This window comes from Megalopta genalis, chromosome 12 (genome assembly GCF_051020955.1).
Source record: "Megalopta genalis isolate 19385.01 chromosome 12, iyMegGena1_principal, whole genome shotgun sequence".
In the NCBI taxonomy this organism is placed as follows: domain Eukaryota; kingdom Metazoa; phylum Arthropoda; class Insecta; order Hymenoptera; family Halictidae; genus Megalopta; species Megalopta genalis.
Genome location: NC_135024.1, coordinates 3,143,047 through 3,170,955, shown reverse-complemented (window position 1 = coordinate 3,170,955; position 27,909 = coordinate 3,143,047). Strand labels below are relative to the sequence as shown.

General features: G+C 36.4%; 1 protein-coding gene across 13 annotated transcripts in view; it reads right to left on the bottom strand.

Moving 5' to 3' along the window:
- Positions 1 to 10,147: 10,147 nt before the first annotated feature.
- The window catches only part of msn (serine/threonine-protein kinase msn), a 56,963-nt gene continuing 39,201 nt past the window's right edge, over positions 10,148 to 27,909 (bottom strand). For 10 of the 13 annotated variants that reach the window (XM_033485024.2, XM_033485033.2, XM_033485029.2 and 7 more), the window contains 6 exons: positions 24,776 to 24,928; positions 16,781 to 16,994; positions 15,880 to 16,100; positions 15,480 to 15,797; positions 14,969 to 15,268; positions 10,148 to 14,863 (listed from right to left, as the gene is read on the bottom strand). In XM_033485024.2, coding sequence (XP_033340915.2) covers positions 14,780 to 14,863; positions 14,969 to 15,268; positions 15,480 to 15,797; positions 15,880 to 16,100; positions 16,781 to 16,994; positions 24,776 to 24,928 — 1,290 coding nt within the window. In that variant the 3' untranslated portion in view covers positions 10,148 to 14,779. Of the gene's footprint in view, positions 14,864 to 14,968; positions 15,269 to 15,479; positions 15,798 to 15,879; positions 16,101 to 16,780; positions 16,995 to 22,284; positions 22,303 to 24,775; positions 24,929 to 27,909 lie in introns of all 13 variants that reach the window. The other 3 variants (XM_033485032.2, XM_033485038.2, XM_033485030.2) reach the window with 2 other exon arrangements.

The following is a 27,909-nucleotide window of genomic DNA, read 5'->3' as shown; positions in this document are numbered from 1 at the left end:
TAGAATATTTATCTTATTTTAAATAGTACATAGAATTTATTTCATTTTAAATTGTACATAGAATTTACTTACATCCAAATTGAACACAGAATATTTATCTTATTTTAAATAGTACATAGAATTTATTTCATTTTAAATTGTACATAGAATTTACTTACATCCAAATTGAACACAGAGAGAATTTATCTTATTTTAAATAGTATATAGAATTTATTCCATATTCTAAATTGTACACAGAATTTATTTCATTCTAGATTGTACAAAGAATTCATTAAATTTCGAATAATACACAGAATTTATTTACATCAAAATTGAATGTACAATTTATTTACATCCAAACAATCGCAACAAATTCGAACGGGTTGCTCCTCAGGCAATACAATTAAGTCTAAACAACCACAACCATCTTGAACAAATGATTCACGGTCGCGCGATCGCGTCTAAACAACAACAACAATCTCGAATAAATTGCATCTCGATTGCACGACCGCGTCCAAACGGTAACAACGATCTTGAACAAGCACTACTCCGTCCTACGCCTAAACAACAACAACAACAAGAACTTCGAATACGGTAGTACAACCATTCCGAAACAATTATAACAATCCCGAATGTCTATTTCCCGGTTCGCGCGATCTCATCCGAGAACACCTACAAGAATTTTAAACAGACATCTCCGGGTTGCGCGGTAGGATCACGTCCGAACAACTGCAACAATTTCAAACAGAACAATTTCAATTCCTCGGCCGTCCGATCACGTCAAAACAATTACAACAGCGCCGGAGCGTGTGTACTCCTCGGTCGTGCGACCACGTCCGAACAATTACAAGAATTTCGTATACGTGCCGCCGGGTCGTGGGATCACGCCTAAACAACTGCAACAATTTTGAATAGGTGCTCCGGAGGTCGTGTGAACCGGAACGAACACCACCGTCTAGCGGCGCGCTTGTTGCTTCCCGCAGGATATAGTGGGACGATACAGTATCCCCTGGAAGCAATAGAAAATGCTCCGAGGCAAAAAGGAAGATCTCCGGGACGCGCGAGAAAGTTGCGAGCTGGCTGGAAGAGAGCTAGACAGAGATCGAGATCTAGATCAAGGAAGAGAGAAAAAGAAAGAGAGAAAGAGAGATAGAGAAAGAGAGAGAGAGAGAAAGAGAGAGAGAGAGAGAGAGAGAGAGATAGGAGAACAGAGAGAGGAAGAAGGCGCGAAGAAAAAATTTACGGCTGATAATTTGTAGACGCGTGAACAGCAAGAATGGCGAGTTGAGCGGTATCCGATGAGGCTGTAGAGAAGCATCGACGCGCGTCCGGAGTAGAAAGAGGAGCAAAGGATACTACCCCCGTGTACAGGTGAAAGAAAGGCGGTGGCAGTTCCAGCGATGGTGATAGCTGTGCCGGCTCTGTGCTCTGCCGCGGTGGTGGTAGCTAGTACCGGCGGCGATGTTGCCCCGGTGAAAGAGAGAGAGAGAGAGAGAGAGAGAGAGAGACCGCGCCGGCTGGCTTGGGACCGGGCTAAGGGTGAGAGAGGGATGGTAACACAGTGTGCTACTCGTTTGCAGGATACTGACGGCGTGTGTGCCGACGATGGTGAACGCGCCCGGACATCGATACAGCTCCTCCGCCACTTTGCCCCTGATCCTCTCTGACCCTCTCTGATTCCCGCCACCCTCTTGCACACGCACGCACCACAGACCCGGCCTCGTATACTCGTTCGCGTACCATTAGCTCCAGGGGCTGAATCTACCTTCTGTCTTGCTCTATCTCTGCCTTTATCCACCATTCGTTTACCTTCCCTTCTAACCTCCGCTGCTGATGCTACTGCTGCTGCTGCTGCTGCTGCTGCTGCTGCTGCTATCGCTGATGCTACTGCAACCGCTGCTGCTGCTGCTGCTGCTGCAACCGCTGCTGCTCTGTCGCGTGCACGCGTAGAAACGCGCGTGCCGGACCCGGATTCTCCTGCTCTCTGTCCTCGTGTCGGTTCACCTTCATCGGCCACCGTGTCGAACTTCGTCGGCGATCCCGGGAACACGGTGATTATCGTCGTGTGAACACGATCATAGCGCGGCTCCGGTCCTCACGGAAAAATTTCAGCGGCGGCGGCGTCGGCAGCGGCGGTTCGAGGACTTGGACCCCACTTGTCCCGCTGATCGATGATGGATTAATCGAGCTTTATTTTTCGGCGAGAAATGGCGGCCGGACACGCGGATTTTTCGACGAATTTGAGCATGAAGAATGGGCGCCCGGTGATTTTGACCCGGCGACGACGTCGCCGACGACGGGTCTCGAAACTGTAGACGCGCTTTTCCGGGGATCCTGTTTTCCGGGACTGCGTGGCGCGAAAACTAAATTGACCGATCAATATCCCGGTTGGTTGGACTTCGTGTAATTTGATCGCTGATTTTGTGACGGGAATGGCTGGCCGCGGTGTGAACTGCGAGAATGTTGGAGTAATGCGATGATACGGCAATGTTGATTTATTAATTTTTGGGATCGGGTAATATCGATTTCTATTTGTCTCGCGGTTGCGGATGATTCGGGAACGGTCCGCGCTGATCGAAGAGCCACTGCTTGTAAGTATGTATTAGTTAGTGTAATTGTTACTGTTATTTTTGTTAATAATTTTTTGGTTTTTTTTCTTCTTTTTGGGAGATCGTTCGGGCAATGCGTGAATCGCCTAACTCTAAGGAAATTATTCGTTTCTTGCGTTCCCCGGACCACTTATGATTAAATAGTTATGATCATTGTAACTAAATAGTTATGATCATTGTAACTAAATAGTTATAATCATTGGAACTAAATAGCTGTAATCATTATAACTAAATAGTTATAATCATTGTAACTGTAATCATTATAACTAAATTATGCATTAGAGTGAAGGAAAAATCTAAAAAATGTTGACAGTAAAACTAAAAAGAATTAAATATTAAAATGCTAAACTGTATGCAAATGACAGTCAATTTTTATCAATGTACGTCTCTCCTTGTATTTAAAAATTTCCTTCACGCCATAAATGTATTTATGGCATATAATGTATGTCATATCAATGTAATAGTATGAAATTATCTATCATTTCATCTAAAATATTATTATTGTATATCTGTGAGTAAATATTATATATATTTTTTTAAATAACACAAATTAAAGCTACATTTCGCAGAGCCAAAATGAATACATTTGATATGAATCTTATATTATCTAAATAGCGTAAACTTTGAAACAAACAGTGGAACACATTCTACTAATCGACGCGCATAATTCATAATGTTTAACAAGAGAAATCGTAAATAATTTCTACATAAAAAATGTGCCTCCCTGCTGCAGGTAACAATAATTACGCTTAAATATTATAAACGAGGTCGCGATCGCTGTAATAACATCGGATGTTAAAAACTAACGGCAATAAATAAAAGATTAATACTTGGAAAATGTTCCTTTCTCTGCTTAGCAACAAATTAATATATTTTATAAACAATATTCGACGAAGTTTCTCGAAAGGCGGCCGGTCCCGTGTAGAATTAAATATACGCGAAATCGAGGCGCGATAATTTGTTTAATTCGTTCGGTCGTCGTTTTCGCAAATTATTATTGCGTGGGGTCCCCGCTGCGCATTCAATTCCGCAAGTACGTTGAAACGCGTACGATGAAACGGCATGTCACATTTATTGCGTACACACACGAGAAATAGTTCGATGATTTCCGGCGAGAACGTCCGCGCATTTTTTCGTCGCGAAATTGCGAGGAATAAAAGATCGTTAAAACGTTCTCGTTCGAAATCGTAAATTCCGAAGAATTTCATGGAAATCCTGTCGCGCGAGTTCCGTATCAAATCAAATATAAAAACGCGTTGCACAATCCATGATGCCGGTCTGCCCATCAATGGCATCAGCGGTACGATGCATGTGAACAGTGATAAGACCAATCCAGTGACGTATCCATTAATACTGATACGTATCAATTCCCAGGAATCGTGTCATGATTCAAACCAGCATCGAAGTAAATTACCGTTAGTTTAGTAAGACTGATTTGTTAACATTTACTGTGCCATTACGCATTGGATGGGTCTTATCGGTGCGCCAGGGAGACAGTGATGGGGGCGGTTCTTGCTTGTCCGGACCGCCATAAGCTCGGAACGATAATTGTGCCAACCACCCGGCGAAACTTACGTTAAAATGATCGCTTATTTTCCATTAATTCTAACATCACTCGGATCAGAGTCGTAACGTTGAGTTTCGGTTGTTTAATATGATGCGTCGAGTAAATTATTAACTTAAAAGATTACGATGGAAATGAGAAATCAGGATTGAAACGCAAGTGACGTCGTAGACAAGGCTACAGAAAATTGCGAGCAATTAAATATGCATCGTGTAATTATTTTCAGATTTTCAACACTGGTTTCAATACTGAGAGAATGAAATTAAGAGATAAAATAATTAAAATTCTAATCGGAGACAAACATGAGAGATATTGAAAAACTTTGACGCAATCATAGCTGCTATACATACGTAATTCTATGTGATTATAGCTAAATAGTTTTTAATCGGATAATATTTTATTTCAATAATATTGTATTTCGATAATATTTCGTTGAAAATGTAAGATACATAAACAAAAAAATGAATTAAATTTCAGATTGAACCAATTTCTCATTACTAACTAAAAATCGAAGAATCGATACCAATAAGAAATTAAGAAGACTGTGAATTTTTATCGAAACTCCTACTTTTTAATATCGATCGTCGTTATTTTTAATAATTTTATAAATAATCGGGGGGAAAGGGAAGACCCTAAAAATCTTACCCACCGTCGCTCGCAATCATTTCTACTTTTAATTATTGTCTAAATAAAAAGAATCTTTTTAACACCTAACTTCTCCTGTTACATTTATTCTGTTTCACTGAAACAAATCTTCAGAGAACGTTATTCGAATCGTAGCGATTAGCTTGTGGTTAATACGAATCGTACAATTGTACGAATTGTACGGTATCAATTGCGGATCGTGTGAAAGTAGGTATTACAAGATTTAGCACAAAACGAGGAGTATTGACACTATCCGAAACAGGTCTGGGTAGTACCATTATGTGTAAGTGAACTAAAGCTCCTGACATATCTGGTCATCCGCGCAGTAGTCGGATATGCGGGTAATACAGTTACGGTTACCCGAAAATACGTACTGTACGGTTAACCGATGAAACTCAGTTAACCGGTCGAACGCAGGATTATAATAAACATTACGATAATCGCCACTCTCGTCTATGCGAGCTGCATATTTTATTCCAGAAAACCGCGACGGGAAGGTAGAGACAGAAAATCGAAGATCTGTCGGAAAGCAGGACATCTCTTTAAGTAAAGCATCGTGAAAAGATTTCTCTAATTGCTGTTTTCTTATTTCTGATTGAACGAATTCGTTTTTATAAAAATTACAAAGCCAAATGAACGAACGAACTTCGATCATTTTCTGTCGAAATAGTTTGCAAAATGGTTTAGTCTGTGTAAGTGCAACGTTACGAAACTATTACTACGTTTTATTTCTATTTTTATTAATTAACTGCTACGTTTCATTTGCGTCTGATTCATTTTTATGACGAGATTTTAAGTGTTCTTAGAATTTAGGCTAAAAGACGAAACGAACGTTGAGCACTGTTCATTAAAAATCTCTGTAACGAAACATTCGACTACTCGAAGCGTTTTTCGTTTATTATGTAAAATAATAATTATTATTATTTATTATGTAAAATATATTAATGTTAAATGAATAAGTAAATATTAGTAATAAAATTGTTCCTTTTATAAAATAAATTGTCCTTTAAACCCAATATTTATAACTCAGCCAACGAGCGCACGAAGCCCAGTTCCGCTCATTGGCTCGGCCATCGCGCGCCAGCCGAGCTCGCCTCTCATTGGTCGCTGCTTTTTCCTTAATAACTCGTAAACGAGTCCGCGGATCGCATTTTCGCTAAGAAAAAAGTTGCTTCGGATGACCTCGGGAAGTCCCCATTTCCGGAACGCGAGACATTTTTGGAACACCCTGTATAACCATGCCATGCAACTAGCTCCCGGAGCATCGTTATCTGCGTTAGCATGGATTTTCTATCGTCTCATCGTTTAATATCCCTCAAGGGCCTATGTAACTGGTATTCGCGGCTCGTCGTCCCGGATAAACGGCCGATCGAGCATGGTTTCGACGTAAGCTTCGGTATTTCGATCCGGCGACTTTGTACGTCAGATCGTTAAGCCGCATTAAAGTATCCGTTTTAGGCGGATAGAGGACGGCTTTTGAGTTCGAAACCGCGAATCACTTTCAATACGTTCCTTGAAACTCGCCCGATTCTCGGCGTTCGCAACTACGCCATCGCATGCAAACACGTACACACACACACACACACACAAATACACACAGATACACACAGAGGTACACGCAAGAATAAACACGGTTTGGCAAGCGTTAGCGCGGATGATCGCTTATCGTTCTTAATAGACGTATATACAGCTCGATTTCATGCCGATCCCGAAGCTATTTTACCTTCCTCCAATCCTTTGAACTTTGATAAACGATGCAAACGACGTTCCTTGCAACATGAAAAGGCGCTATACTACACCCGGCGAAAGAGCTCTCGTTATGAAAAATACTTATCGTTGTAATTATTCATATGTTTTCGCGTGGAAAATCGTTTCCGTTAACGATAAAAGTAAATGCGGTGACACAGGCCGGCATTAACGGAGAACGCGAACGCGCGTTCGTCTTCTTTCGCGACGCAAGTGGGGAGGCCCGGGGTCGAATGTAACGTAATTCGTAATCTTTAGTCGCAAAAGAGCACGTCGTGCGTAATCGCAGCCGAAGCGAACGCGCGTTCGTGTCGCGACGATGTAAATACGTAATTAACTGGCTCATGGTATAGAAGATCGTGGACGATCCTGAAAGGAACGTTGACGGATTACAAATTACAAACTGCAATGAATGATGTGTTATTTAAGAAACTGAAGAGGATAATAATCTCAGGTGTGACGCGTTTACCGGTGACACGATTCAGTCGGTAAATTGCATACGATTATTTATCACTTTTATTTGTCCGTGAATCGTTGACGATATTTACGGCGTATTACTTTCCTCTGGAAGCTAATAATAACAACAACGTTCTCCGCGCAACTTTTTACAACTAATCGCGGACAATTTTGTAACGTTGTTGTAACCTAGTTTTCAATACGCGCTACTTTCTGCATGCACTCTGTGTGCAATACTTCGATGCAATATTTCATCGAATTCCTTTCAATCATTTCTACATGACGTCGAAGTAACGAACAGGGAGAAAGATGGAAACTTTGTTGTGTTTCCTGAACTGCGAATATTAATAACGCGCGCGCGAAATGTTCTTTCCGTGTATCTGCACGCGTGCACGAACTTCATAAACAATACGTAACTAGTCTTTTTATAGTATTTATAGTATTTACACGGTTTTTTTAAATACTAGAAGACGCGCACATTAACAAATATATTATAAACACCTTATTTTTATCTTCAGGAATTTTGTAGTTCGTCAATTCGTTTTATGCCTCGATCTGGTTTTTGTAAAATAATCTATGAATAAAGATCTATCGTATAACAAAATCTGGAGTCTAATTATTACTTTTAATTTCTTTATACGCGCAATTATTTCCGTTATTACTAATAAATTTAATAATAATAAATATTTCGTAATTAGAATAATAGCAGAATATGTTGTCTTGGCTGTTTCTGCTGAGAAGAATTAAAGGAAACGCTGTTAACTCTGCTATCGATGCACGGAACTTCTTGTCTTCTACGGATTTTGCTGATGCTGCATACGCTGCCGCGTCAGAAATCCGCGGTTGAATTATTAAATACGGCGCATTGAATGTTACCGGGATATAATGGCATATAATAAACTGCACGATATAATGCAACACTCTCATTCAAGTGCTTCAAATCATTAACTTTGCCCGCAAGTAGAGTGCCTTCCTGTTTCGAGAATATAGAGATTTATCTCCGGTGGGAACAGAGTTCCGTGAACGGCGTCGCAGTCAGAGTGTACGGAAATCGGTAAACGATTAAACCCAACAGCATTCGAGTAATGTAAGCTTAAGCTGCGAGAGATTTGATCAACCAGGAAATCCACATACATTCGGAACAACCCACTTTCTTGTTACTTTTTACTTAGGCTGTACGATCGGATTGCGAAACGTAACGATGCGCGAAACATTTGTATAAAAATCAATGTTAACGCACGCCGAATTTCATAGTGCCTTTTAACCGTTTAGTCTCGGCTGATTTTTCAACTAAATAAATTTTCTTTCAATCGGAAAAAAACGCGTGGATAAGATACGTAATGATGTTTTCACCCATTTTTCCACATTAAGGTCCAGAAATATTTAGCAAAAATCATAATTATTACAACCGAAATGGAACATTTGTTTCGTCATATCAGTTTTGATATTCGCATAAAAATATCCTAGGAAAAAGTATATTTAAAATAGGGAATTTCAATATTTAAAAATTGCCAAAATTGGAATTTAGGATCCCGGTGTGTAAAAGGAATTCATCATGAGCAGATTATTGACGTTCTTGGCATCAAAATGTTCTAAATGATCTAACGCATCGAATGTATATCTCAGAATTCCATATTTTTGCAGTGCAATGGCGTCTTAAACAGTGAACTTTCTACGGGCATTGAAACAGACTCGGAAAATTTTAAGGGCATAAAAAAGAATCTAAGTGCATAGAAATGTTCAGGAGAGTCGACTGAATCGGCATGATGCCGAAAAAACTAACAAAAATCGCGTAACAAATGAATGTTAAACAAAATGTTACACCGCCCCTAAAAAATGAACGGCGACACCATCTAACGGTAAAATTTAGAAACACAATATTTAAAGAACTTAAATAACTCGAGTAATAGTGACTCTAAATTATAATGATCTTGATGTCATAATGTTCCTAATGACGTAACGCATCGAACGTATATCTCACAATCCTATAATTGTTGGTAGATATGGTTACTTAAAAAATAGGCTTTCCATGGGCAACGAAACGCAGTCGCCATCTAGCGGTGAAACACTCGAACTAAGCTACCCGAATGATTGACAGTATGAATCAATTATAACTGCAGTAAATGTTAAATATTTTTATATTTTCAGCAATAGAAATACTTTCCTTATATATCACGGGTGCAGGAAATTCTGTTGGATATTGCTGCACCGTTAAAATATTTATTTCTATTTCAAATTGGCCTCTTTCACATTTTTTAAATTATAAATTTTTCTTTTCTTTTAAAAACTATAAAGGTAAAATTATGGGATTCCGAGATATCCGTTTAATGGGTTATATCATTAGGAATATTTTGAGACTAAAAACATTAATTTTTAAATACCGGTTTTCGAGATATTTACATTTTACTGTTTCCTTAATTTCGAAGTTTCACCACCGTTTAATTTTTAGTCCTTGAACTGCTATTTTCTTACCTACAATTGAGATCATGTGAAAAAGTTAACAGAACTACGCTTTAAAATGAATATATTAACTTTTAAAAACGCTAATTAAAGCTAGATGACTGCACTTAATAATATAGGTCCATAGTTCCATAAATATTTGAATCTCGATTTGATTCAGAGGAAACCTGTGTAAAAAAATTTCTCTGCATATATGGAGAAGTAGAAGAATAATTCCAATAAATAGTTCAAAGATAAAGATAAAGAGAATACTATGTAATATTAACAAAATGTTTTTTATTTTGAATACATACATAGACAAGTATCTTTCTGAAAACTAGATGTCACTAAATAAAGGTTTAATGTTGAATTGAATTCAAAACAGAAATTTGAAAAATAGATGCAGGTAGGATTACTTTTTGTTTTGTAAAACAAAATCGTGTGAAAACAAATTAGAAATATGATATGTATGTATATGCACAGCAATTTACTATAAGCCTGACCATTAAGAAAGTGAAAGTCGACTATGCTTGTAAACATTTGGAAAATTAAGTATACGTATCACCTACCATACAAATACATGAGAAAATGATATGACATAAAACATCCGTTGTTTCCACACTCTTCTTGTCCGCGTTGCTATACTTTTAACTTAGGGCACTGTACAAGGACAATCGGCCATGGCGGACAACAGATTGAAACATCCGTGTTAAGTTATTGCAACCATGTATTTCTAAAACTGAAAAGTTTCTTAATACGTGTACATGTATAAAATGCGATGGGACATACGAAGAAATGACTGTCGCATCAATTACAAATTGTTTGTATATTTGACTTTGCTAATAATAATGATAGTAGTAATCTTAATCATTAGAATCTTAATACACCGTATGATGATGATGGTCGTAATGACATACGGACTGATATAATCGTAACAATAATAGCAATCATAAACTACAGCAATAATAATTATCATAATATTACGAAATCATCACTACCATCTTTGGGAAATAATGTGCAAGACGATCCAAGTAAAGGTAATGGATGGAACATATAAGTAAGCACAAAGGAACCGAGAAATAAGGGGGCAGAGGGGGAGCAATGCGAAGATTCTTGCACAAAATTAATACGCGAATCTGGTTAAGGTAGTAATTAGTATTACTGTTTATAATATTAGTGTTCCTGTTATTTGTAAATAACCGTCCATACGTGTAGCCCATTCGTTTATTTCCACACACGCGCGCGCGCACTCTCAAAAAGTTCGCCACCCTTACGTATCTCCGTTCTTTCAGTATCAGCGTTTAATTAGAAATCTCGTTCTCATTCAAATGACAGTCTTTCGTTGCACTTACCGGACGTCCTCCTCTTTAAAACCTACCCGATACAATAAATGTACTTTGAATGCGCCATGTTAGTCGAAATATTGCAAACCATCAGAACGTTTCTAAATTAAACTACGTCTACCATACAGAAGGATTCTCAGCAACTTTTTCTTTTTTTCTTTTTTTTTTAAGTAGGAAGCTCCATGAAACGCATGCTTGCGAACGGACAAACGTGTCACACTCTTCGTTTATTATCACATGCCGCGTCATGTATGTGTATTAGGGTGGACCTTATATTTCGACCATCGTATTCTTTTTATCGAGCAAAAGTATGATCCATGTGAAATTATTTGACAACAATAAAAAAATTTTCGTTTTTATAACTTGTTTTTATCAATGGTATACACTTGTTCATGCGCACGTTTATTTACGTAAGATCACTTTTTCGAAAATCATGACCTAGTTAGTTGATACAGAAAGAGATTAATCTTATAAAATGAGTAATACTACACTCTACGTACGTAGAGAGAGAGAGAGAGAGAGAGAAGACTATGTTTGTACAGACATTGAGTATTTAATTTCAGGAGATTCGAACAGATTCTGAATTCCCAACGAATTTTCAAAAGGTCCCGATGTGCTACGTAGTATTAAACTTATGCAAGAGTGTAATCGGTTGTTAAGACAAAAGATGAGGAAGAGAGACAATACATAAATATTGCGAATTGTTCCCAAAAACAAAAAAACAATACCCAGATACAACGAAATTTAAACTTTATTTAAAAGATATATGAAATGTTTTCCACTGAATCGATGAACAGAGTGAGAATATTAACGTATACCTTCCCAGTTATAAAACTACTTGTTGTACTGTGCATTGTACTATATGTATATTGCATATGGCATATGGCAGATATTATATCGTATATGGTGATGTATATTATATATGTTGAAAAAGAAAAATGGAAATGTCATCGTTATTACATGAAAAAATTTCTTACACAAAAATTATGCTATTTAACGAAGTGAATATAATTTCAACACATAGATCATGACTTTATGATTGTAATAGGTCATAAAATTTCTCTAAGTGATCTTACATTTTATTTATATATTCTCCAAGACCGTAAAAAAAAGTTCAATAATGTATAAACATGTATAACAACAATTTGGGACAATCGAGAAAAACGAATTACAAAAATTAATTTTCAAATTCTGCACGATTAGTTCACCTAATAACACAATCCTAGAGGATGTCCCAAAATAATGTGAGAATGCTAAGGTCCATCCTAATGTTTATACAAATAAAGTCTTCAAAAATTGAAAAATTGATTTCGATGATGCATTATTGCTATAAATTTGTCATGTCTCGAATAAACATAAATACGAATGATAATTGGTAAGTTCGACGATTGCTCGATTGGTTACCACGCCTACATATGATTATTACGCATAGACACGAATTATATTCGCCTGTCGAGTGTGATACAATATATAATTCATATTTATTTAAAATTTACACCATACTGACACATATAGACTTAAAAAAAATGTAATATAAATTCTATTACTGTTACAATGCAAATATCTTGAGAAATCTCCTTGGATTCCACGTCGAACAGTTCAAACTAAAATCAGCTTTAGCAGACAGTTCTGTGAAAAACGTCCATTCGTCGTGTAAACGTAAATCCTACAACGATGTACATGTTAATATGTGGTATGTACCCGTTCAGTTAATTAATCGTTCGGAGCGCTGACAACCTCTTTGAGCACATTACAATTTGTTCCTATGCTCTATAATAGTTACAAGTGACGTAATTCAAATGTAATCAGTCATAATATATATATCGATCAACAGGAGTGTTCTGTTACTTGCGAATTTTTCATTAAGTTTCTCAATACACAAAATAACGACCTCGCGGGATGAATAATATATTTCGATTCGCGTACGACTCGAATGTATAAAAAGGTAGGAAGAGGAAGACTATCCTTTTCCTGTGCGCATTGCCTTATTAAGTTATAAATTCTTTATAAAAGCCGAAGGCGCTTCTGGGGTCGCCTATGTTAATTGTCAAGAATAAACGACGCCATGACTACCAATACAAGCATACACCACAAAGTAGAGAGTGTAAAACAATCTTATGATACTATGTCTGTAAATACCTTAAAAATAAAAATGTTTTTTTTTGTCACCTTTCTGCTACACGTGTTGCAAAAGTCTCAATAAAAACGTATTACTTGCCGTTGACACACGACTCGAAGTCGTGTGTCCTCTACCGTCGTATCATCATCGCCGTGATCTCGAATCGCAGGAATCAACCGTACATGTCCTTTTCTATCGAGAACTATACAATTCGTAACATTAGCTGCTACTTTCCTCTTATCCTTAATTTGAATTATACCATTTCCAGTTCACTGTTACTTTCGCAATGCTTCATCCGCGAAAATAAAGTTACTCTACCGTTCAGAAGACTTCCATAACACAAATTTCGTGCCCTAATAATACGTAACTATAATTAACTGTATATATGAAGTAACCGCTTATAAGCATGTAGTTATTGCATCGAACGTACTTACGAGAAAGAAAAATATAATATTCAATTGAATTTAATTTAAAAAAAAAAAACGTATTCATTACATACTCCACTGCTCCCACTTTCTCTCCCTCTCTTTCGTTTCTTCTCTCTCTCTCTCTCTCTCTCTCTCTCTCTCTCTCTCTCTCTCTCTCTCTCTCTCTCTCTCTCTCGCTCTCGCTCACTCTCTCACAAACACAACATGCACATATACGCGCGCGCGACTTTAATCTCTCCCTCTTTCTTTCTTTCTCTCTGTCTCTCTATAGTTCCACCTTCGGCACAAAACGCAAACACTCATTCATACTGCAATTTTGCTCGCGTGTCTGCACTTGGAGCTATCAAAACATTTTACGTAGTCTCAGTTATCATAAAAAAGTTTAGCTACTCATTAAAAACTTATTTCGGAAGGTCTTCGTGTTTGTACAGATCAAAGCATCGATATTGCACAATTTCTTGCGTCTACGACAATAGTATGGTATAATAATGTGATACTATTCCGAATCGTTAACGTTGACTACTTCGCCATTTACTTTCGAAGAAATTACTTTACTGCAGGAAAAATGTCAATTCAATACAATCCGCCTGTGATTATTCCTGGATAGCTATCATTGAACGCTTTTTCTCGAAATTGACCGGCCTTCCAATGTATAAGGTAGGGTTTGTAATGTTTTATAAGTACCGAAACAATGTCGAAAGAATAAATGAATCTTATTACAAAAGTGTCAAGGGAATTTTTGTGCATACTCTTCGTTCCTACTTACTTTCTTCTACGTAATGGGACACCGGTACAAGGGAGGAACCATCTTTTCTTAAAAAATCTGTGCTGTTTCATGCGCTTAGCCGTACTACGAAAGGTGTACGGTTAAAAAAGCACAGAAATTTCTTTACAAGAAGATTTACAAATGCTAGTGTCCCTTGCGTTCTCTGTAAAAACTGTCGGAGATGGTGCCGAGATTTCTTGCCATAGCTCTCGTTTCTATCAATTGATGTGCAATTACTCGAGCAAAAGTGTTGATACTGATCATAAAGATCTTGTTCAGAGAAACAACGATGCTCGTTGTCGTGGTCGTGGTGGTAGTGGTAGTGGTGTCGATGACGATGGCGATGATGGTGATGATGATGGTGTCGGGTTCGGTGATGATGATGACGGAGGCGATGGTGATGGTGCCGGTGTCGATGGCGGTGATGATGACGGTAACGGTGACGATGACGATGATGACAACGACGATTGTAAGAAAATTGAGAATGACACTGATTATTATTATTATTATTATGATGCCGACTACGCTGAACAAATTTTTTCTCTCCCATGGCGTTGTTTAATCTTGGCAGTGAGAAACGAGTTAACATGAATGTCGAAAATGCAGATCCTGATACACGTGGTTGATTTTCTGTTTTCGTTATACGCGTCGGTAATTTTACGGCCAGATCTGGCCTCATTCGGGATCACCAGTTAGCCATGCCAGGTTTATTTAATGTCATGAAGTAAATCTGACACGAACTTCCGCCTTTTGCTGACGAGAAAAATACCTGAAACGAGAAATTGTTTCTTTAGAAATATGCATAAATTGATATTTTGTTAAATTGAGACAATTTTCGAACAATAAACGTTCAGGTTTATTGGTTCAAACGAACCTTATCATTACGCTCGCAAAGGAACTTGAGCCGTTGAGCTTTCTTGTGCATGAATACACCGTCGAGGTGTCCACTTTCTACGCTCCTAATCTCAATCGCCTTATTGCCCCAGCCCATTATTTGTCCCGTACCTATGTAAGCAACACTCGTGGGCATTTCACCCCACTGAAGGACCATTGTCTTGGAAACTCTACCGTAAGTGTTGACATATACACCTTCGTTATCGTAACACAGTAGTAACTGCATACCATTACTGTTTGGTAATGCAACGATGCAGTGTGGGCAAATAGGTCCCTGAGTCTGTAATAAAACAAAAAGCGTCGATAAAAGTATTTATCATATAAATGAAGGTATTTCTAACGAAAATTGTATTGTATAATATATCATAAATGAACTAAACTAATTGAAGTTCGTGAAACAAGAAGAAATTTAACTCAATAAAATTGTACAAGCCTCAATGCGATCGGTGTTAAGTACTAGTTTGAGAATTATATAATTAAAGTGCTCTTACGTGTTTTGGCAAATAAATATCATAAACCGTAGCCGAATCCAAGTCAACGGCATGGAAACCATCAGCGCTGCCATAAATAACTTTCAACCTTGTGCCTTCTTCTATGGTAAGGTCAACAAGAAGCGGTCTATGCGCGAGCTCACCGAACGACTTAAACGCCATAAACTTATGGTAAGGCTTTGGCGCCCAGGCATAAATTTCTATGGAATCTTTCAGCGCAATAACGAGGAACTTTATTCTCTCGTATTTAACTATTTTGAAATGCACCGCTCCTTGAAGATCACCGACGTTGATCCAACCATTGCGCCGCTCCACTTGCTGAAATATAGAAATCAAAAATTGTTTAACTACTTCAATTAATATTATTGACAGTTTATCGGGAAAAAAATGAAAATCTTACGTCGCTGTGACCGTCGGTTCGTAGAATCTTACTCTTCAGCCAGGAAAGATAATATACCCGTACTCGATTCTTCTTTCCGCTAATCGTGACCAAAATGTTCTGACCTTCGAGGACTTCCATTTGTTGAAACCGTCTTCTGCTTATCAACTGATACACTTTACCCTGACCACTTCGATCTAATAGCATAAGGCCATTCTCGGTGCCAATTAATAGATTTACTCCTGCGAGAATCAAAATGCATTGAATCATGAAAGATTTTGCTGCATAATTGAAAGAAAATACACAATTACGTCAAAACTTCAATAACTTAATGATCCATTATTTGGCACTTCAATCAGACTACTATTAATCTTTTAAAATTTACAGAAAGATACTACTTTGTACACATTATAACTGTTTTTACTATTCGGAGAAATAGTTTTAAAAATGTTGAATAGATTAGCAAGATAACCAGATATCTTAGATAAATTATTTACAGATTTACTCTGAGTGAAATGCAATCCAAATAATCATTTAGTTATAGTGATATCATTATAAAATGTTTTTAATAACAAATTTTAATTAAAAATAAGTAAAATAATATAAACTCATTTCCGCATTTTGGTTGCCCATACACGGTTTAACACTGAACTTACTGAGCAGTAAATGTGACTGATATATATATTGTTTCATAACGATGGCGAGACTAAATGTATTCAGACTTTTCACCATTTTCATTAAAATGTTTACTTGCATTAAAATATGAACGCAATCATTTTCTATGAAAGAGTCTTTCTAATTTCAACGACTTTAAAGTGTAAAATGTGCAACCAGTCATTTTGACCAACTGAGTATGCTTAGTGTTAATGACTGATGAAATGGTAAACACGATGTCCCAGCGAGATTCCTATGGTATGCCTACCCCACAGCGCAGCGCAGAGTATCTCGCTGTTGAAACGTTTCTTGTATTTGCGAATCTCAGGTGTATCGGACGCAAGATCGTGGCTGGTCGGTGTCACGTTAACGTTCACATGTGACTCCCTCCTGGCCGGTCCAGCACCGAAACCGAAGGTCAGGAATGATCTCTGCTTCTGTTGGAGCGCAAACGGGGGTGGTGATTTAACCGCTTGCCGATACTGCAACGAAAAATCACTTTCAGTCTCGCGCATGGGCGTCTCGCGGACCAGAAATTAGAGGCTATCGAGGATGGTGTGTATGTTACTGTAAAACCAACAAATACGAAACAAACAGAGTGATGGTAAATCGATAGACAGCGTTGGTGAATCGAGAAGAAATTAAAAGGAACAGAAAAGTATGTATGAAGTGTCGCATGCAGAACGAGAGAAGTAAACGGAACCGAACACGAGTCAACTGTAGAAGAGTAGAACAGAAAACGTTGCAACGATAAAATCATACACAATATATTACCACAAACAAATTGTTACACGAACAGAAAAACTTTGGTACGGGACTACACGGACCGGGTGCAAGAGACAAAACAAAAACACACAAGCTGAAGCACAAAATCAACTTTTTTTCGCTAAGAGTCGTGACAAATCTTGGAAAAATCAACGGTATATTTCTGATCTATTCGGTGCACCAATGAGTAATCTTTTCGAAACTCTCTTAACGTGAACTATGCAAATTAACGCATTGTGGACGGTACGCTTGAAAACTATTATAAATTAGGCAATAGTAATTATTTAGACTGCGGTCTTTATGCGTTTGTGACAAAAATTAGTTGATCGGTCTCAAGACAATGACAATATTTAAAGAATTTAAAAACATTATTATATTATTAACAAATCATTAAAATTATTAAAGAAATAATTGTGACTAATGCAGACAATTTTCATTTCGCATAAAAATCCGCAGTTTAGATATTGTATTAAAAAAATGTTTAGAATTTATTTATTCACCCTTATGGAAACAATCGTCTACAATATGTTAGATCTAATGATAACGATAATTATCTATGAATGAAACAATAGCGGATTACTCATCGGTGCAGCCAGCGTTAATAAATGTATTTCAAACGTCCAGGAGTTTCTCGTGAGATTTATTTTCTTCCTCCTACGTGTCAATAGGTAAGTAAGTAAGAGAAGTACGAGATTGTACAGAGCGTGATCCAACAAAGTATAAAATCTCGATCGTGCTGGGAAGTTCGTTCATTGATACCAAAACAAGAGAGCCCAGAAACCAAAAGTAAGGTGGACAGAGTGGCATTCAGGAGATCGACATTCCTCGCGGTATATTACTCGAACGAAGAGATCGAAGAGTTAAGACAGACAGAGAAAAAAAGAGAGTTAGGGGAGTTCGTTGTGTTGCTTGTTTTCAATATTATTGTTTGTTCTGTTTTTTGTATATATATATATTTTTTTTTTCGTCTATATTATGTCAGGAACATTCTCATGAGAGGAGACAAAGCGACACTGAAGTATAAATGGATAAATGAATACTTACATTGCAATTAGTATTGGGATTGGGATGGTCAGTAGATAGGGCCCTGCCCTTCGGATTAGAGCTCCCACGTGTCCCACAACACACAACAGAATCCTGAATTAGTCACGCTGACAAACGCATTGTGACCGCTTTCGCGGATTCTCGCAATATACAGAGGGACGCAATGCGTAAACTATTCGCAATTAATTAAACAGTGCGGATCGCTGTCGGCACGGTTGTCTCGTGCCAAGTTTTTGAATGTTTTCGATGGTTCAACGCATACTTGGACTTCGAACTTTTAACGAGCCGTGTTACCTTTTTCGCATCTCTAGCACTGAACACGAATTAGCAAATCCTTCTTTCCGGCTATGTGCAATCTATGAAACTCTTCTTTTTGAACGGGAATTCTCTGGCTATTATTTTACATATTTCTGAATCGCTTTAAGATCTACGTTGGTACAAATAGCTCATGATTTCAAGTGGCTACTGGAACAGGATTTAATTGGAACTAATCTGTAACTCTACGTCAAAGTGGAATCAATTGAGCCATCCGAGAGTTAAATGTAATAACTATGCAGATATTTATTTATATTTATCAAAGAAGTTGATAAGAAATTACAGTTGATCTTTAAATAATGTAGAATTATGCGAATCTATTATTGATGGAACAGTAAAAGAAATGCATTAATTGCACGTAGGGAAAAGAAGACTTTTATATCCGGTGCACAGAGATTTATAAGGAACGTCTTTTAAAAGTTGGAAAGTCAAAGGAAAGTAAAATTGTTATTAATTAAGTCGCATTCTCACCGGATTCTTGGCTCTGCAACATTGTTTTCCTTCAATTTTTATAGAACTCCATATTAAAATGTAACAGTAGTCAAGTGGTGCGGACACGACTTTACATAACGTGAATTTTTCTAGTCCACTTTAAATTGCATACATCAGTTTTTTGTATCAATAAAATCTGATGCGACATCTTTAATGTTACTTGCATTTATGATACTGGAATGTGGATAGTAAACGAGATCTATCTAATTGCGAGAAATACTATGTCGATTATTGAATTGGTAAAACGAGATATCAATTTGCATACTAAACGAGATAATTGTTAACAATAGAATGCTTTTAATCGATCTGGATGGCCTCTTCCACTAGCAATCGATCTAGTCGTGGATAAATCGAAGAAGAATTCAATTTGGTTCGTGGCAGAATTTCGATAAAATTCTTTTCAAAATTAGTTCTGCCGTGAAAATAAAAAATGTAGAACACGAGAAATAAACTGCCAACTATCTATATACAAATTCAAATTGTTAACTATGAAAATCGCTAACAAATTATGATGAACAAATTGTCGGACAAAGATAGAAGAACAAATTATTAAAGATCGAAATTGAATAAGCAATCAATCACAGAAGACTGCATACACTGAAACAAAGCTTTCGAACGTTTTGTGGCCACGAATTACTATATTAGTTGTTATTAAACAGATCAGTAAATAAAAGAAATTATTTTTTGGAAAACTATATCAGTGACAATTTTAATAAATCCTTATATGTTTTTCATTTTTTTCAATTGATTTATAGTTTGACTATATACATAAAATTTCATAATTTAAGATAAACGAAACTGTGATAAAAAAGAAACGTCGTCATTTTGTAGAATCTATTTGATTAAAAACTATCAAGTTAATTGACGTCTGTGAAATACGCAAAAGCTTTTATATCGTGTCATTTTTACAACTGTATGTAGACTTTTGTAACTGCGCTTAAAATTCATTACGAAACGAAACTGTAATATCAGTGAATGTGACGATAAAATCAACATTCTAAAATGAATAAAATCGTTTTTCATTCGTATACCAATAGCGATCGTTTCTCTACCGCTGCTTTTGTTCTCCGACGAACCGACTACATAACGACCAATGTTATCGCAAAATGGAAAAGTCCTTTGTAAAATTCCGAATTAAATTTCCTCGACGTTGTTGACTCCTACGCACGTTTCCTCGATGCTGATTACCTGTCGAGGAAACTACCTGTACGTGAGATATAAATAAATGATCGTCGAGGCCTCGACGATTGTCGTGAAACCATTGACATCTCTTTAAATTAACGACACTCTACACGTCTACGTATACATATAATACATATGTATGTTGCTCGGGCTGACTGCACTAAAACGATCATCACAAGATCCGATCATCACAGAATACTATACTGTATATATTCGCTTTAGTAAGTTGTCAGACGTAGAAGACTATAAAGCAAAGCATTCACAAGGTACTTAACACAAAGCAAGAGGCGTCCTATGTGTAAACCCTTCAACTTGACAATCAGCATTATTGCACGTTTCTTTCGTTAATCATGTCTTTTTCTTTCGCAACTTCTTGTGAAACGATTTACTGAATCGTGTTTAGCGATGAATGCAAAAGTCCGATCAAGTTCGCGGGTAAACACAGTAACATACACGGTACATATCTACGCACGTATTTATTGGCTTCGTTCATCGAACCGTGGACTCTGACTATGCTGCCATTAATTCACCTAATTGATTTCCCTATTCGTTATAGGAAAACTCGTTTATCTCAATTTCATTCGTTCGAACTCCATTTATCTGAATGTCAATTACCTGCAACTTCCATTTCTTTCGATTCCATTTACTTGGATCTGTACGTTTCAATTATATAAACAACATAAAACTTAATTACGTTCGATGCACAATTACACAATTTATCGTGTCGGGAAAATGTTAACTGATCGATAAAACGTTAATGAATCGAACTATTTACCGAAACTAGACTGTTGCAAATTTATTCATTTATCTGTTACGTTCTCGATATTATCTATTAAACTGCAAAATGTTATATCGATCTACATTGTCATAGAGACTTCGTAACTAATGTGAATGTAAATAAATATTGATTTGCAAACTTAATAATTTGATACCTTGCATTACGTATAAACGTTAACAAATGTATAAAGTCAGTGTAAAAAAAGGCAATTTTTTAAATCCAAGTATATGAGATAATAATCTCCGAATGGGAGCATATAAATGGAGTTTCGTTCTACTATTTGTGCGCTTATTTAAATCATACCTAACCAATAGAAACGGATAGATTACGTTTTGTACAATTAGACTCAAGGCAATTTTATCATGCAAAAATAAGTTAAAAATGTCAAACACACTTTTTCATATGAAGCTTCGTGTTCGAAAGTATCAATCCTGATTACCTGTGCTTTCAGATACCGGTTAGCTAACATTTGTCTGGCCAATGCTTTCTATATCTACTAACAAAATATAAAGACGATAGTGGCAAAACAAGAGTGAAACAGTAATGATACAGCGCTACTACAAATAAAAATTAAAATATCTGATTAGAAAAGAAATTATTTACATATTTATTACAAGAATAAATAAATATTAAAATATATGAAAAATTAATAATATTAGTAATTTTGAGAACATATCAGAGTTCAAGTTAATTTTTATCAAAAAATATTACAACTTTACTTTCTGAACAAGAAATATGACTAGGAATCAGTTTTCTTTCCTTTATTATTATTATTATATTAATATCTTCCTTAGATGAAAACGATTACTTCATTTTATTGTTCTCGCACTTAATTAACACATTCTTTGCGAGAACTACATTAATATTATTATTATTGCCTGTATTCTGTAATATCACAAGATATGAACTATCCACCAACATATTAAAATTAAATCGTCGTAAATGGAATATATTTGAAAAATCTAACAGAAAAAAGAAGACAAAAAAAAATTAAATCATCGATCAAATGCCTTCTGTCAGATATAACAAAAGCGATTAATAATAATAGAAGCGTGTGCAAAAGCATACTCAAACACAGGCTCGTTGTGGAAATTTTTAAATTCGGTATCGCAGAAAGATAAGCTTCGTATGAAAAAATGTATTGCAAATTTTTTCCTTTGTTCTCGCTCGTAGAATTGCTTCCTATTCGACAGTACCTCTCGTCTTACCCCACCCTGCAGAGAATAAACAATTCAGTGTCATCGGCGTTCTATAAATAGTGAACGCTTCGAAGGGTTCAAATCGATAAGCGCAGCCAATAACTGAATATATAGATGATGATGATCAGAAGATCGTATATCTCGATCAAGACACATATTGTATTTATATTGAAGTGCCATGAAAAAAAAACAGAATAGAGGGAAAGGGATGAGACGTATTGCAGAAGAAGGGGAGCGCTCGCGCTATTTGAATTCAGATGCGTATTCCCTCCTTATAAGCTCAGTACTGGCAACGTGATTAGAGAGAACAATGGAAATCGAAGCTGCCAACACTATTTTGACTGATAACATTTCACCGAAGCCAGAGTAATTTGTTTTTGATACAAGAAATTTTATGATAATCTTTAAATTCTATTTATAATCATCATAAGATAATACAGGATATTGTAGAAATTATTATATCGTATAACATTTGATTTACTACTTTATATATATTTCCACTGTAACTTAATTTGTATACTGTCGTGTTAAAAACGACGAAAAATTTGCATTGATTAATGCAATAAAAATAACGTGTTTCACTTAAAAAATTAACGCCGCAACATGCTTGAAATGACGAGCTTGAAACAGAATTTTTATCATAAAAAAATATACTTTTTCATGTTATTAAAAGTAATTTTAGCTCCGCATTTTTTAAAGTCATCATTACTTAATATTTTTATGCAGATGAATTTTGTCAATACACTGGTAAATTCCTATCAATCAAACAGTGTGCAAAAGCTGTGTCGATGATTTCCATTGCTTCCATTGCTTCCATTGCTTCCTACCTCTTCCCTAGCAAAGCTTGCTTATTGGCAAGTATGTAGCTCCATGGTGGGAATGGCAAAGTGATTACGAGAAGATTGCCAAAGCGTGCTTATAGGGAAAGAATACGATATATCGCAAAAGACGATGATCTTTTTAAAATGTTCGATGTCGTGTGAACCATGGCTGGTGATCACTGTGATTCGTTTGGCATTCTTTGTCATTAAAATTAACACGGTCATGTAATGTACTGTCAGTTGATGTGTACAGGCTGATTCATTGATTGCTTTCGATTGAATGCAAATTTTCAGCGGCTCGGTGTTGTTCTTAATAATAACCGCAATGCGAATGAGTGAAACAGATAACTATTTGTGTTTAAGAAAAAGGTGTCACACTGTATAAATAATTTGTACATGGAGGCGTAACGTAACTTTGAAAATAGCTATACTATGGCTAGAGAGAAATAGTTATGCAAGGCAAGGGATCTCAAATAGAAGAAAACGTGTCAGAGAAAATATCAACAAAACTTTGGCGGAGAGTAGAAATCATAGAGTTTTAATCATACTAATTTGTGTCAAAATCATGGTACAATAAAAAGGATTGATTTTATGTGAAAAAATAAATAATCCAAGTACATATAATACGAGATTGTTGTCTCAAATTAATTAATATCAACATTTTTCAAAGCTGTATCTGGCCATTACTCGATACTTCTACTTGCTACCAAATTTCTGACTAACTATAATCAAATTCCATCATCTTATTTTAAAGAATCTTCCCAGAGAATCTTTTCATTTCTAAACTGTTCGAATATGCATATGTAAAAAAGAAAAAATTATAATAAAACGATTAATTTTATCTTATATTGTATAATTATGCTCTGAATATTTCTTTTGAAAATGTGATTGTCAATTTCCGATTTTATCTTATGTTATTATAAGTATTACGCTATAAATCTTGTTATATCATAGTTATACCAACAAGTGTACATGGCTGATTGGGGCTACCGTGGTCGCAAAAATTCATAAACCAAAATCTAAGTAGAAGTAACGAGTAACGCACTGAGAATCTTGGACAGTCCGCTAGAAAATGTTGCACAATCCAAGCTTCAATATCAACAATCAACTTTTCGTCGAACGATGCAACTAAGTGCCATAGAAGAGTATTCTAATTCGTCCCTTACCAGTGCAAGGAAGGAAATCAAAACTAAAAAAAAAAAAAAGAAATAAGACAAGAGTATGCCACGAGACAGAGAATAGGAAGTTGAAACATGAAAGTGTAACATACAATCAGAATCGACGGTACTCTATGAAAACACACTCCATAAAACTGATCATCCCTATTCACTACTATAAACAACTAGGTTCGCAATGATCATGTACCTCTATATGCACTGTACATTACATGATTACTTACGTGACAATGTAGTCATTCTTTCACAAAAATTGTACCAAACGCAAAAAACGAACAAAACTGTAAAAATTACAAGTTCCAATGCCGTGAGCTCAACGACACGGGTCACCAGTGATCCACGTGGCATCGAACGTGGTATTGAACGGGTCTAAATATGTATGCAAGTATGTGCTTTCGCGTCTACGTACGAAAGAGAGAGAGAGAGAGAAAGAGAGAAAAGAGAAAGAGAGAGAGAAAGAGAGAAGATGAGAAAGATTGTTGTACATCTAACCTCCTCACTGGTGGACTTGTCCTGTCGCTGGCTCGGCGATGATGTTAATAGATCCGGAAGGACTGAGCTGGGCCTAGATCCGGGGGATGAATCCGATCTCTGGAAGTCACCCCCACCGCCCCCGCCTCGCGGCCGGTCGCCACCTTCACGGTTCTGAAAAGCAATCGTCCGGCAATTGAAACAGTCGTTGAGACGGCAAATCAGACCGGGCAGCTAGTAAGATCTGTCGAAGGATGAAGACCTGAACTTCTTTTTAATCATTGATTGTTTCAATCCTTAATGGTCAACATAAGCTCATATTGTAAATTCATACACAACGTAACAAGTAAATAAATGATTTCTAGTTATGTCAGGAGATATCAAATTATGCTGGAAATTATCTTAGTGGAATTGATTATGAATGAATAATTTGATCAATAATGAGTGTTGAATAAGGTAAAAAAAAGAAAAATCTGTTCAGATTTCTAGTGGTATGTTATGCAGAACAATTACATGAAGCAACTGAATAATCGTATTATTTTTGTATCGTGAAGTCTGAGATAATTTGTTTTGAGATTATGAATGTTGAATAAATTAAATATAAAAAAGAGTAATGTTTGTAAAATGGCATTGTATTGGTTTTAATGTTAATGATGTTCTATTTTGAGTGTGACATTGTATAGAAATAAGTAATCTATTTATGATGACTTCAGCTATTTTCTTTCTGAAAACGGATAATAGTGTTGTCAGTTGTAAAAATATTTCATAATCATAATTGTTCGTTGTGCTTGGTAATATTGTGAAGAAATAAATGTTCCGTTTACATTGAAATCTTATAATAAATTAGTGTTAGAAGTTGTAAAAAACAAACAATATACAATATACATAGAAGCATACGTTAGGAAAATAAAATAAGTGTGCACTGTGCTAGTGAACTAGTCTGAAAAAAGAGATTATGTACAAACAGTAAGTCAAATTGTAGAATAACTGTTTCTGGCTTCAATTGTCCCAAAAATTGTCTTGTCTTAAAAAAATCTTATTAACATATAAACATTTGTTGATGAGAGACAAATATTTGCTCGTCATATTGAGCATTTGTTAAGGATACGTTTTCACCTTAGCTATTGTAACGATAATACAAATATACAATCCCATTTAAAGAAAAACATCCACGATCATGAAATCTCTAAAAATGTTACCTCGATAATCTTTTTTTAGCAAAACAATTTTCTATTCAAATTCGACTCAGAGGAAGAATAAATATTATTATATTAAAATACAACTTTCCTTATCAAATCTTAGATAACCATTAAGTTTCTATTTTTATCAAAATATTTGTCTTCTTAGATTTAACACAATTCGTAACAAGAACGAACAAGTTAATAAATTAGCTAAGTTATAACAATATAGCAATATTGCTTAAAAATTGTAAAAATTACTTAAACATTGTAGGCAATGATAATAACGATGAAATATAAAATATGATCATTCAGTTGACAATATCCAAACAGTACCGTAAAATAACAACAACAAAAATATAAACAAATACATGTTGACGATCAATGTTTGAATTTTTCTTTTCTGCTGCATCTGGTTTTACTAGGAGAAATTCAGGTCTCGACGCCGCCGGACAGTGAGTGAAAACATGAAATAAACAACTCGAAAAAGGAAAAATCGACTGAAGTGCAAAGGTTGCCGGAAAATTTAGGGAAAGCGATGGAACGAGGGAGCACGAGGTACGGGACAGCAGAGTAGCATCGGAAGATTAAACGACAACGAAAAAGAACGCAAGCGTGAAAATGAACAAACGTAAATAATAGATGGGCGAATGGTGCAAAGAAGCGATCAAAAGAACGATAATCACCGATCGAAACTCGCAAGCGATCCGATCGGTTTCGCTAGCCTATGTATATCGGTGGTAAGGCTAGGAACAAATATTTACGAACACTTTGTATGTTGCATACACACACACACAAGAGTAAAAGAAAAAATAAAATAAAACAACAAACAAATTTATCCTTAAAACTATATACACTACAGTGCAAAACATAAATGAGAAGTGGGCTCATGCAGTGGTGCGGATTAATTAACAAGGATTCGCTTCAACTAATCGTTCGATCAGCCTACTCAGCGAGAACGTCTAACAATACAAAATTGTCGGGGGTGTAGATGCGGATTTACGATGTAACTACAATTCTGCATCGCGTTTGTCATGAAAACGGTGAGATGTCGAACGTCTTAAATAAGTATCGCATAATCTCTACGTAAACATACAGACTCTTCCAGTGACTACACAAGTATACAGCGCTTGAAGCACCGATTACCGATCTATTTTCGCATCGCGCTACCCTTAAGACTTAGCATACACGTCGTCACGGCGCGAAGATCAGCGCGATCTTGTTGATCGAGCTCGATCCAGGCGCGTAAAGGGGGGGGAATTAATATTATAACACAGTCACATCGATGGCGACACGAAATAAAAGAGAGAAGCACGAAGCGCAACAACCGGAGAATCATTTGAGAGTTAAAGACAGCGAGCAACAGTTCAATACAGTGGACCCTGTAAAGCGTACGGTCGTTTGCATTTTCTTTAATCAGCTACAAAAAAAAAATTGCAAGATTCACTACGTCGTGGTCGATTGTCAAGATACACAAACGACGGCGAACAAACGATTCTCTACGTTCAAGACATCGGCCTCTAACACAGGGCTAACTACGATCATCGGTCGATCTGTTTTGTAGATCTGCGAATATTACATAAACAAGAAAAAAAAAATCACGAAGTTGCGAGTCACACACCTGTTCAGCACACAGATTGAAGCATGCTTGGCACATGCTGCGTCATGGCAACACAAGTAACGCGAAACACACATATTTCACACGCTAGAAGCGTCATGCAAAACGATGATCTCGGACACGATATATGCATCCCGTAAGGTCTCCAACGTCAATGATTGCTCGTTGCGTGTGTATACACGTCGATATATACGTACACGCAGGTATATAAATATAAATATGGATGATGTTTTATATTTATATATGAATATAGATTGCCCCTTTCCTCTTAACACGTCTGTTCTTTCGTCATCCTTGTTTCTCTATCGTCGCACTTCTTTCTCTTTCAATACTCTATTTATCCCTGCGAGCATTGATCT